At 39.4% G+C, this 13091-nt stretch overlaps 2 protein-coding genes across 2 annotated transcripts in view; both read right to left on the reverse strand.

Moving 5' to 3' along the window:
• Nucleotides 1-2353: 2353 nt before the first annotated feature.
• LOC129926346 (uncharacterized) lies at nt 2354-4684 on the reverse strand. The gene is made up of 2 exons (XM_056029682.1): nt 4416-4684; nt 2354-4235 (listed from the first exon to the last, which is right to left on the reverse strand). The coding sequence occupies exons 1-2, from the start codon at nt 4682-4684 to the stop codon at nt 2354-2356; spliced, it is 2151 nt and encodes a 716-aa protein (XP_055885657.1).
• A 719-nt stretch (nt 4685-5403) lies between these two features.
• The window catches only part of LOC106077514 (uncharacterized), a 45716-nt gene continuing 38028 nt past the window's right edge, over nt 5404-13091 (reverse strand). The window contains exons 31-35 of the mRNA XM_056029683.1: nt 12728-12994; nt 11367-11411; nt 9375-9443; nt 8388-8435; nt 5404-6143 (exon numbers count right to left, since the gene is read on the reverse strand). Of these exons, the coding sequence (XP_055885658.1) occupies nt 6004-6143; nt 8388-8435; nt 9375-9443; nt 11367-11411; nt 12728-12994 (569 nt within the window). The 3' untranslated portion in view covers nt 5404-6003. The remainder of the gene's footprint in view (nt 6144-8387; nt 8436-9374; nt 9444-11366; nt 11412-12727; nt 12995-13091) is intronic.

Raw genomic sequence — 13091 nt, forward strand, 5'->3', positions numbered from 1 at the left:
AAATTTATTGAACATTAAAAAAATATATATATTTTAGAGTAAAAGTAAGAAGCAATGGCATCACGGGCTGACTGGGTATCAAAATCGGCCCGGGTATTACCTGTCATATAACGGGCGTAGCCAGGTTTTTTGGTGTGGTCTTTCCCCCCCCCCCCCGCAATATATATATATAGTTCGCCCATCGTGGTTCGATGATGACCACTTTGTCATCCAGGGGGCTGAGGGCTTTGCACTGGGGTTTTATGCCTCCCCATGTGGCTGGTGAGACCTATGTGAGCCCGGAATGTTCGGCCGCACACTAGGAAGGTTATTCCAGCTGGAGCTGGTGTCGTGGGCCTTGCTTTTCTTTTCTGGCGTTTTTCTTCTGCCAGCGTTGTTCTTTTTTCCTCAGCAACCTGTGCGCCAGTTTTCACAGCGCGACGCCATGATGCTCTGTCATGTGCCTCATATATATTATGATTGTGTGTATAGAATTAATCTTCAATACATTCTGACCTTTCATTCTTTCAAATGTTTTTTTCTACCCTAGAATACTCTCTTTCTTTAATTAGTGGAAAGACAGTACACACCGTCTGGGGGAGCGCTGAGAGCTTATGTATATTCTGAGGTATCTACAGTGCAATTAGCCTGCTACTCTTCCGCTAAAAATTTCAAAAACTAAATCTGCTATTCACTGCACATAATTAATGGAGTCCAGCGACTGGTAGAGAATGGTTACTATAGTTTTGCTTTAGTTTTAGTATTAGAGTTGGAGGGTAACCACAAAACCACTTTTGGCTCATAAAATTTGGTGACTGTATTTTTGCTAAAGTTGGCAGCACTGGGGCAGTAAGTAAAGTTTCCCTTTCAGACAATGAGGTCTGAGGTAAGTGATAAGTGATGGTTTGAAGCCCTCCCCCCTCCAGGCTACGCCAATGTGTCATAGTATAATAATAAGGCTTGTCATCGAGTCCAAAGATTAATGAGGAATGCAGTATTTTTCGTGGCTACTTAATCCCAATTGTGACCTACATATTTTGCCATATTATACGTGTAAGCCTAATTCTCTTCAAAATATACAAAGTTTGATAACGCATCGAAAACTGGATGTATGCTTGCGTAGGATTACATAATGTATTTTATTTATACATGTATGTAGTCTGGAAACTTTAAACAATACAATAGCATCCTTAATGAATTTAAAACTTTTTGGTATTACTTATAGAGTACAGACGTTTCTTAAAAAAATAAGATAGTTACGTCCTACGCATTTCATGTAACAATGTAGTCATGCTTGTTGATATGTGACTTAAAATATGCTAAGTCATTGGTTTTCCTGGCTGACTCAGGCAACCCATTCCATTAAAAGATAAGAGAATGCAGAACGGTTAGAGAGGCACTTAATGTGAGAAGCTCTTGCTTCGTCCTTGTACATTCTCAAAAACGCGAATTGTATAGGAATATATCATGACCCATTATTTAAAATATGAATCTCTTCATTAAATATCGAATGTGACAGCGCTATATAAAACCAGATAATTATTATAAGAATTTCTATTATCAATGACATTGAAACATTTTTTTTTTGGTCGCAACAAGACCGGCCAATTTGGTACCGGCTTATCCCACCGGGCATTTGCCCGTTTGCCCATATAGCCAGTCTGTCCCTGGATGGCATGTTGTACACACATATCAGTGACCAAGGAAATTGGTCAAACAGAAAACAAAAGGGGTTAAAAACTAAGTTTAAGTCGAATTCGTGTTATAGCGGTTGTGTGTCTGTGTGTTTCAATGATGACAGTGAGAAGAAGTCAGCGATTGGTTGGTGGCTGTGCCGTGTAAATGATGCAAGATAAGCGTCATTGTCGTAGGTCAGACGAGTCCATAATGCCGGAGTGAAAAGACGTGTGTTTGTAGTTAGGTAGATTTGTTTAAAATACAATTTTATATTTATACTATATAAATATGTATACATATATTTCATTTGAAGTTTAATGTGTCTATTGTCTATATATATATATATATGTATACATATATTTCATGTGAAGTTTAATGTGTCTCTCTCTCTATATGTATATATGTATAGCCTACATATATTTCATGTGAAGTCTAATGTGTCTATATATATATATGTGTACATATATTTCATGTGAAGTCTAATGTGTCTATATTGTAATAAAAGTTTTATTTAAAATCGTTCACAAAGAAGTCACTAAAGTTTTTGTAAAGCTAAAACGTAATACGGCTGCAGTGGTTTGGTTATCTACCAGCAGTTTGGTGATACAAGTCAACATCTGTCAACTTTAATAAGCAAATACCCAACCAGTATTATGAACTTCAATAAGCAAGAGAGAAATATTTCTAGTAACTACTCTTAACACGGCTTAAAATGACGTCCAAAAATTATCTTCAAATAGAATGGCTGGGGATGATGACTGGCTGGGTATGACGACTGGCTGGGTATGACCACTGGCTGGGTATGACGACTGGCTGGGGATAATGACTGGCTGGGTATGGGTATGACGACTGGCTGGGTATGACGACTGGCTGGGTATGGGTATGACCACTGGCTGGGTATGGGTATGACCACTGGCTGGGTATGACGACTGGCTGGGGATAATGACTGGCTGGGTATGGGTATGACGACTGGCTGGGGATAATGACTGGCTGGGTATGGGTATGACGACTGGCTGGGTATGGGTATGACGACTGGCTGGGGATAATGACTGGCTGGGTATGGGTATGACGATTGGCTGGGGATGACTGGCTGGGTATGACGACTGGCTGGGTATGACGACTGGCTGGGTATGACGACTGGCTGGGGATAATGACTGGCTGGGTATGGGTATGACGACTGGCTGGGGATAATGACTGGCTGGGTATGACGACTGGCTGGGTATGACGACTGGCTGGGTATGACGACTGGCTGGGGATAATGACTGGCTGGGTATGGGTATGACGACTGGCTGGGGATAATGACTGGCTGGGTATGACGACTGGCTGGAGATGACTGGCTGGGTATGACGACTGGCTGGGTATGACGACTGGCTGGGGATGACTGGCTGGGGACGACTGGCTGGGTATGACGACTGGCTGGGTATGACGACTGGCTGGGGATGACGACTGGCTGGGGATGACGACTGGCTGGGGATGACTGGCTGGGGACGACTGGCTGGGTATGACGACTGGCTGGGTATGACGACTGGCTGGGTATGACTGGCTGGGGAGGACTGGCTGGGGATGACGACTGGCTGGGGATGACTGGCTGGGGACGACTGGCTAGGTGTGACGACTGGCTGGGTATGACGACTGGCTGGGTATGACTGGCTGGGGAGGACTGGCTGGGGATGACGACTGGCTGGAGATGACTGGCTGGGGACGACTGGCTAGGTATGACGACTGGCTGGGTATGACGACTGGCTGGGTATGACGACTGGCTGGGTATGACGACTGGCTGGGGATAATGACTGGCTGGGTATGGGTATGACGACTGGCTGGGGATAATGACTGGCTGGGTATGACGACTGGCTGGAGATGACTGGCTGGGTATGACGACTGGCTGGGGATGACTGGCTGGGGATGACTGGCTGGGGACGACTGGCTGGGTATGACGACTGGCTGGGTATGACGACTGGCTGGGTATGACGACTGGCTGGGGATGACTGGCTGGGGACGACTGGCTGGGTATGACGACTGGCTGGGTATGACTGGCTGGGGAGGACTGGCTGGAGATGACGACTGGCTGGGGATGACTGGCTGGGGACGACTGGCTAGGTATGACGACTGGCTGGGTATGACAACTGGCTGGGTATGACGACTGGCTGGGTATGACGACTGGCTGGGTATGACGACTGGCTGGGTATGACGACTGGCTGGGGATAATGACTGGCTGGGTATGGGTATGACGACTGGCTGGGGATAATGACTGGCTGGGTATGACGACTGGCTGGAGATGACTGGCTGGGTATGACGACTGGCTGGGTATGACGACTGGCTGGGGATGACTGGCTGGGGACGACTGGCTGGGTATGACGACTGGCTGGGTATGACGACTGGCTGGGTATGACGACTGGCTGGGGATGACTGGCTGGGGACGACTGGCTGGGTATGACGACTGGCTGGGTATGACGACTGGCTGGGTATGACGACTGGCTGGGTATGACTGGCTGGGGACGACTGGCTGGGTATGACGACTGGCTGGGTATGACTGGCTGGGGACGACTGGCTGGGGATGACGACTGGCTGGGGATGACTGGCTGGGGACGACTGGCTAGGTATGACGACTGGCTGGGTATGACGACTGGCTGGGTATGACTGGCTGGGGACGACTGGCTGGGGATGACGACTGGCTGGGTATGACTGGCTGGGGACGACTGGCTGGGGATGACGACTGGCTGGGGACGACTGGCTAGGTATGACGACTGGCTGGATATGACGACTGGCTGGGTATGACTGGCTGGGGAGGATTGGCTGGGGATGACGACTGGCTGGGGATGACTGGCTGGGGACGACTGGCTAGGTATGACGACTGGCTGGGTATGACGACTGGCATGGTATGACGACTGGCTGGGGATGACGACTGGCTGGGGATGACGACTGGCTGGAGATGACGACTGGCTGGGTATGACGACTGGCTGGGTATGACGACTGGCTGGGGATGACGACTGGCTGGGGATGACGACTGGCTGAGGATGACGACTGGCATATTTAGAACCGAGGTTTATTGTGACGCCAGTACCTAGCTCAAATCACATGGCCACACAGCTAATCAGTTTCCTAGTTACTACTCCTCATACAACAGAAATTATTATAATCCTACAGAAATGATTATAACCCTACAGACATTATGATAATCCTACAGATATTATAATCCTGTAGACATTATTATAATGCTGCAGAAATTAGTATAATCCTACAGAAGTTATAACAATCCTACAGAAATTATTACAATCCTACAGAAATTATGATAATCCTACAGAAATTATGATAATCCTGCAAACATTATAATAATCCTGCGGAAATTATGATAACCCTACAGAAATTATGATAATTCTACAGAACTTATTATAATCCTAAAGACATTATTATAATCCTGCAGAAATTATTATAATCCTACAGAAATTATCATAATCCTACAGAAATAACTATAATCCTACAGAAATAATTATAATCCCACATAAATGATTATAATCCCACATAAATAATTAGAATCCTAAAGAAATCAATATAATTCTAAGATAGTAGGACCTCCTTCAGTTGTGATGCGACAAGACTTCAACTCATAGAAATGAAACGAAGGCCTTAGTCCTTAACTAGGGTCGAGACGAAGTCGCCCATGTCTTTGTTTTATTTTGATAATCTGATAATCAGCTGGCCTCCGGAGTGTAATGTATATAAAATCAAAAAAAAAAGACAAAATATGTATTCAGATTGGTCTGATAATATTTTAATAACTTGTGAATATTTATATTATTGCACACAACTGAGTTAAGCAATGTAATAATGTATTAGCTTCAAACTGACGAGCTCTACGATTCTAAAGTAACGCTAATGATACAAGCAATGTTTCTGGCATACCAAATACACACACATCTAGCAAGCAATCTCGAATGAACATTCAAAATATAAACGAAAATTTAAAAACAAGCCAGGACAAAGCTCTTTCATCAGTGAGTCAGACTAAAATAAAGTTCACATTTCCAATCATAATATTTTTAACAATTTGGCCTTATACGGATAATGAAACGAACTCCTATTATTATTTACACAATAGAAATATATAAATATTTTTAGTTACTCCAAGTTTTAATTGTCCATACTAAAAAAAAGTGAAATTGTTATTTGAAATTGTAATTTATTATTCAATAATTAAACGATTAACGTCATTTAAAGCTTTGGTTCACTTTTTTTTCTATTAAAATACATTTTTCATACGAAACTTCTTTTCCTGATGGTGTTTCTAATTAGAATTAGGCTTTACTTCCTACAATTAAAACAAGTCAACTGCTTCGAACACACAAACAGTTAATTTTCCCATGGTGTCAGCATTTGAGAATCTTCTGGATTGTTTCTTGTATATTTGAATTTCATAAAAAGGAATGTCGCTAGTCCTCCAACAAGAAGTCCCAGAAACAAAGTACCGAAACCTAGTCCGACCCGGACACCTGGGGGATGAAAAACATAAAAAATGAAATCAAACAAAGTACATCTTCATGTCCAAGCTAATGTTCATATTTAAGCTAATGGTTAAGTTCATATTTAAGCTAATGGTTATGTTCATAATTAGGCTAATGGTTATGTTCACATTTAAGCTAATGGTTATGTTCATATTTAAGCTAATGTTTATGTTCATATTTAAGCTAATGTTTATGTTCATATTTAAGCTAATGTTTATGTTCATATTTAAGCTAATGTTTATTTTCATATTTAAGCTAATGGTTATGTTCATATTTAAGCTAATGTTCATGTTCACATTTAAGCTAATGGTTATGTTCATATTTAAGCTAATGTTTATGTTCATATTTAAGCTAATGTTTATGTTCATATTTAAGCTAATGTTTATGTTCATATTTAAGCTAATGTTTATGTTCATATTTAAGCTAATGGTTATGTTCATATTTAAGCTAATGTTTATGTTCATATTTAAGCTAATGTTTATGTTCATATTTAAGCTAATGTTTATGTTCATATTTAAGCTAATGGTTATGCTCATATTTAAGCTAATGGTTATGTTCATATTTAAGCTAATGGTTATGTTCATATTTAAGCTAATGGTTATGTTCATGTTCAAGCAAATGGTTATATTTATTTAAAACTAATGGTTATGTTCTTGTTCAGGCAAATGGTTATATTCATATTTAAGTTAAAGATAATGTACATATTTGATTTAATTATTATGTTCATGTTCAAGCTAATGGTTATGTTCATGTTAATTGTCATTACAATGCCTCTATTCAAGTCATACTTTCGGAGTGGGCTAAATCTTCTGGGTGTGCAAAGGTTGGGTGGACGCGATTTTCAAAAACGGTTCTAGCGATTTTCAAAAACGGCTCTAACGATTTCACTGGAAGTTCGTCAGTTGATGTATATCGTTGGGAAAAGAATTCCTAGCTTGAACAGACTATTTGCCTTCAGGTGTTTCCGCATTCATTCAAGAGTTCAATAAGTTAATGCTGAGGAACATTTTGCGCACCGTCTTGTAAGTCTAGATCTAAGTGACTAGCATTAGAATATTATTAAGTCTAGTAGATTTAAACATTTCCTATGTAATAGACACACTAAACCAACATGAGCTTCAATAAACACAATGATTTTATTAGTCTCTATTTCTGTTCTTTACTCCAGCCACTTGTTCTCTAAAACTGACCTCCTTTTACACACAGTCCTGACACACTGCTGTCCACTCAACCATGTACACTCAAGGTACACTGGTCATTTCATACACAGGCACACACACGGCACTACCAGCCACGCAAAACACATACACTTACTATCACACGCTAAACCTGGGATTTTTTTAGGGGGAGGGGGAGGGGAATTAGGCCGGGTTAAAAGTGTTCCATTTTTTTTTTGAAACCTAACATCCATTAGGTATATTAAAAATCTAAAGTCTCTAAAATAAAATAATCAAAGATAACAAGAAAAACAAATATTTTTTTTAAACAAAGCTTATAAGGAGCGTAATTGTATTAATTAGTTTGCATCAGTCATGTTTAATTAAATTTTGTAATAGATCTGAGTTTCTAGAACAACAATAAATCTGTGTGATGAAAATATTTTTAGCAATTTTTTTTTTCCATTTCATGCTTTTAGCTTTCTTACAAAAAAAAAGGGGGGAGGGGAGAGACCTGAATTAGAACACATGGCTCTAGCTTCCTCAAGCCGACATACTAACCACTCTGTTAGTAAGATGCTTATGAGGATAGAAGATTGTATAGTTATCTATTGTTTGTTTCAAATTCAGCTTATACCAGCACTTCCGTCAAGTACCATTTCTTTCGCCTGTTCCAATTACCAAATAATACAATTAATTAGGCCTACCAATAGTTTATTAGCTAATTGTTATTGTGTATTGATTCTTGTGTTGTCAGGAAATAATTGTGCAAAGTCCAGCCTAATCCGAGAGTAGGTATAGGAGAAATAGCATATAAAGACATACTGACATCATCTTCTTTTTTGAAGTAACGTCTGTATTATATTATTATTATAGCTTTTATATAGCGCTATCTAGGAGTTGGTTTTCCTTTAAGCAGCTCAGTAAACACAACTCGAGCTCTCTTCAAAGTAGCCAAGTCAAGCCAAGTTCAAGCGCAGGCCTCTCGACCACGCTTTCCATATCAGATATGATAAGACAGTGTGAAATGATATAAGGCAATATTAGCTTTGTAAAAATGTTACACTTTTCTTACTTGTGTTATTGCTGCCTTTCATTTTGGAAGGACAATCTTTGCCATTGGCTGTAGGAATGGAAAAAAATGTAATAAATATTTTTTTTATAATAATTATATACATTGTATTACTTATAAATTATTTAATATTTCTGACATAATTTAGTCACAATTTGTAAATTTTATGTAGAATAATTTTTAGTTTTAAAATTAAAATGTGAACCTAAAGGATATCACTAATTGACTAAATAAAAGCCGAGCGTATTATATTTCTTTATTCTGACTAAAAGTACATCAAAACTGTCATCATATACGCAGCAGTGTGCATACGCATGCATCACGTAACGCGCAACATAACTCGCAATCCCAAAGTCTGTCTGACCAGTGAGTTATCTTTTTCTTTGACCTACAGTGGATGGCTGCCTGGTCATCGCGATGGTCCCGGGTACGTACCCTGCCTGTTGCCATCGCCCCACTAGTTCTTAGTACTGCGAGAGGCATGAACCGACAGTAGATTATCTTCAACACTGAAGGAATAGTCGAAACAGGTAAAAACATTTTACAAACAAACAAACATTGAATTCTTTTTCAGGTGATGCCAAAACATTTTACAAACAAACAAACATTGAATTCTTTTTCAGGTGATGCCAAGTTCTAGCACCTCGTAGATGAGAACCGATAAGCAGCTTTTTAGATATTATGTTTTGTCCCTCATATTGAGTTACCTTTGAAGAAGTGCATTATTTATATAATAATAATAAGGTTTGTCTTCAGACCTTGCAATCTATGGGCATATGATAAAAGGTCATCTGCTCTGACCCACGGTAAACCTGGATGCCATGAGGCCAGCACTACGACCAACCACCTTAAACTTTCCCCCAACTAATGCCAGGCACCCAATAGAGCTGGGTGGAGTCGAGGCGCCCTAAACATCCCGAAATTAGTCGTATCAGATATCATCAAGATCCGAACCCGGGACCAGTGAAATGAAATAAAAGCAACACTTACCGTCTTGATTCGCAGAAAATGGCTGCGCTGGATTAGCGGGCAATGCTGTAGTACTTGTGTAGGGGCGAGCTAAACCGAAAATCAAGTGTCCTTTAATTGTCAGTAAATAAGTTAATCAAATATAATTAATTAACTGAATTATTTTCTAAAAATACATTCAATTGACAGAGCTCTGAGGTGGATGCTTAACGGATGCAAAGCACGCAGGCACAAACACACATATGGTACGACCAATTCTCGAGATTGTAAGATAATTCTATTCCTAAGCAGGAACTTTTTTTTTGATGCAGTTTATAAATTTATAGTGTCATCGATTTCTTCTAAGACAGGGGTTCTCAACCTGTGGATCGCGACCCCCTTGGGTGTCGATTGACGATTTGCCAGGGGTCGTCTAAGACCATCGAAAATAAGGATTGTTATTGTCTATTCTTCTATTGCTGTATGTGTGTGTGTGTGTGTGCGGGGGTCGCGGAAGAGTGGGGGATTGTAAAAAGGGGTCGCCGAGATTATAAGGTTGAGAACCGCTGTTCTAAGACGTTCTAAAAATCTTCCACAAAGTAGTTATTGTCAACTCCATATTATTACTCTTGAATTAAGGTACCCAGGCCCACGTACGATTTTCAGCCCAAAATGTAACGATTTAGCTTGTTTATCGTCCTTTGTAATAGTGCATTGCATGACCATACTGCTTTTGTCTTAGCCCAAAGTAAATAAGAGAACCCTATTTTTAGCGGAAGAGACGCTATTAGTTTTGTGTGGAATGTCTGTCCATCCGTCCCGTTTAGATCTCGTAAACTAGAAAAGATAGTAAAAATCCGACATCATAATATTTTACACCATTCAAAGTTCGGATGCAACGGCACCTTTTTTCTTTTCTGAAAGCGAAAAAATGAATTTCTTAAATTAGTTATGTAAGCAGGTTTTTTTTTCATAAAAAATACACCACTTCTACAACTATTCACTATTAATAGTAACAAACACGAAAGGATCTTTAGTAGAGGAGAGAATTATTAATCATATTTTTAACACATTTATGCAAATGGTTTTAGATTTGTTGTCAAAAAAAAAATAGTTTACATTTGTATTGCTCAGTTTTGTAAGTTCTGTCATACTAAGTGCTACATTTACACACACAAAAAAATGTAAACTTTTTTTAAAAAGACAAAATCTATTTAGTATGCATATAAGTTGGAAATAATTTAAAACAACAATTAATAAGTAGTTTTTCGTATTATCTCGTGAACTGCAGAGACACACCAGGTCCATATAACACCTAACTTAAGAAAAATGTTCTTTTTTTTACGGAAATGTTTATTTCTTGAGGATTTGACTAAGGGATTGAACCTTTACAAAACAATTAGATAAATTAGATATTCAATATAAGATATCAATTAGGCCAGGTTCAAATCTGACTTCACATTCACTTTTAACTATCCTTTGGTCTGCTGGACCGCTTACAAGAACTGTCAACTTTTTTCTCCATTCTTCTCTGTCATTTGTTTTTTTTATAGAATTTCATTCAGATGTTCTTTCTGAAAATACTGAAACCTGCCTTTTTTACCTGCTTGGGAGGACCAATTCGGGGGCCGATTTTGAGTTTGTGTTTCCACAGAAACTGTCTTTGTAACCTTGTTATATCAAACTTAGGTTCAAAATGTTCAACAAATAAGCCCCTTCAGAAATAGACGTAAAACTTCCTAAGAAATAATGGTAGAAACAGCTATGGAATTAAATATAGCCTACAGTTATAATCAGCACATTGTATGTAGGCTAGAAAATCGTAGCTACTTCACGAAATGGTTGATGGTTGTTTGAAAGATTTCTAGTTTTGGCTTCGTGTCTCAGCTTATGTAAGAAAAGGGAACTAGTCTAACTTCAGTTTTGGCCGTAATATATATAGAACTATATTTGAATATATATCCAATGTGGATATTACAAGACTTTTCTTAATATTTATAAATTATTCAAATAACTTACGCTTAAACTAATTACCTGTTGCAGGATTAAGTGGATTAATAATAGGCAGAGGGTTTACATCTGAAATGATATATATAGTAGACAATATTAATATGAACAACTTAAATTTGTATTGATTTGATAAAGGACAAACAATTATTCTTTTAAATTAAAATTACCACTCTATTCACTTTTTGTTTTTAAATCTTTATATACCATTTCTATCAAGCTCAATTTAAATATCCAAAGTCACTAATTGTGTGTCCCGAGTTGAATAACCCGCTTGGCTACCTATCAAGAGGCTTGAGTTCGAGTGTCGATTAATGCAGAGTTTGGCTGGTTGTGTGCCGAAAGGCAGCGCCGAAACTTTTTCCCTTTAATCCCTCCCCCCCCCCCCCCCACACGTGTATATAAAAGAGATAGGACCGTAGCGCACGATTTAGCATGAAAGATGACGTGACGAAACTTATTTATCCATACATGAATACATTACAAACTCGAACAATTCATCATTTTATTTTGTCTCATGAAGCGAGAGACCAGTGATGGGGAATCCAAGACTGCTGTTTGGGAAACTCCAGAGTGCCGTATGGGGAATTCCATAGTGTTGTTGGGGAACTCCAGAGTGCTGTTTGGAGAACCCCAGAGCGCTGTTTCAAGAACCCAGAATGCTGTTTGGAGAACCCATAGTTCTTTTTAGAGAACCTCAGAGTTTAGAGAACCCCAGAGTGCTGTTTGGAGAACCCCAGAGTGCTGTTTAGAGAACCCCAGAGTGCTGTTTAACACCAAATTATCGTCATTTTTTTTATTATAGCTTTTATATAGCGCTACTTTCATGCTTATAGCATGCTCGGAGCGCTTTGGTCCAATCTCATTTGTGGACCGGTGGGGGGGGGGGGGGGTTTCCATGCTGCCTTTAGGCTCAGTAAACACAACTCTGCCCGAGTCGGGTGTCGAACCTCGAGCCCCCTTCTAGGTAGCCAAGACAAGCCAAGTTCAAGCGCACGCTTCCCACCGTCATCCTCTGCAGATTAACAAAGGAAAGTCTACAAGTGTATCTCACATTAATAGAGAGAAGAATGTGGGAAATGTGGAAGTGATGTCCCTTTAGCAAGAGCTCCATTATATATGGATCAAAATTTATACCTTAAATACGCCAAATGACCTGACTGTAAGAATTTGCCAAATCTTAAAGGCTGTTGAGAAATTCTCTTTTAGAAATCCATCACATCGCTTAGATAAAGACTATAAAGAAACTTACAAAAAAATACGCAAAGAAAAATAGTCCCCTTTGTTAGATATATCATGTAGATAGAGGCACTAATAATAAAATAGACCGCAGCTCTATTTGCTCATTTCAAACATACATGTGTGTTATAGATGTTGAGATAACGTACGTGTGTAGAGGTTACAATGTTCATCACTTATTATCCCTATATCCGTGGACACTGTAGGATCAGCTGTTGTGACTGTACACTCGATGCTGCCTCTGTCTATACCACAGGTCACAAAGCTGGCGCAGGACGGCAAGAGTTCTCCTACTGAGCAGAGGTTGGCGCATTCCTGGGCACTCTCTACAGGAACTGAATGTGAGGAGCTTGACGAGTCTCCAAATGAATTGAGAGTCTTGTAATCTCTCTCGACATAGTCATAAAGATGGTTGCCTGCGAATGTAATAATGGTATTTATTTAAAGCATGTCATGGGCAAAAGTTTACTTATAAAAATTATTTTTTAAAGATATCTCTAGAGCATATAAATC

The sequence above is a fragment of the Biomphalaria glabrata genome, chromosome 5, assembly GCF_947242115.1.
Source record: "Biomphalaria glabrata chromosome 5, xgBioGlab47.1, whole genome shotgun sequence".
NCBI lineage: Eukaryota > Metazoa > Mollusca > Gastropoda > Planorbidae > Biomphalaria > Biomphalaria glabrata.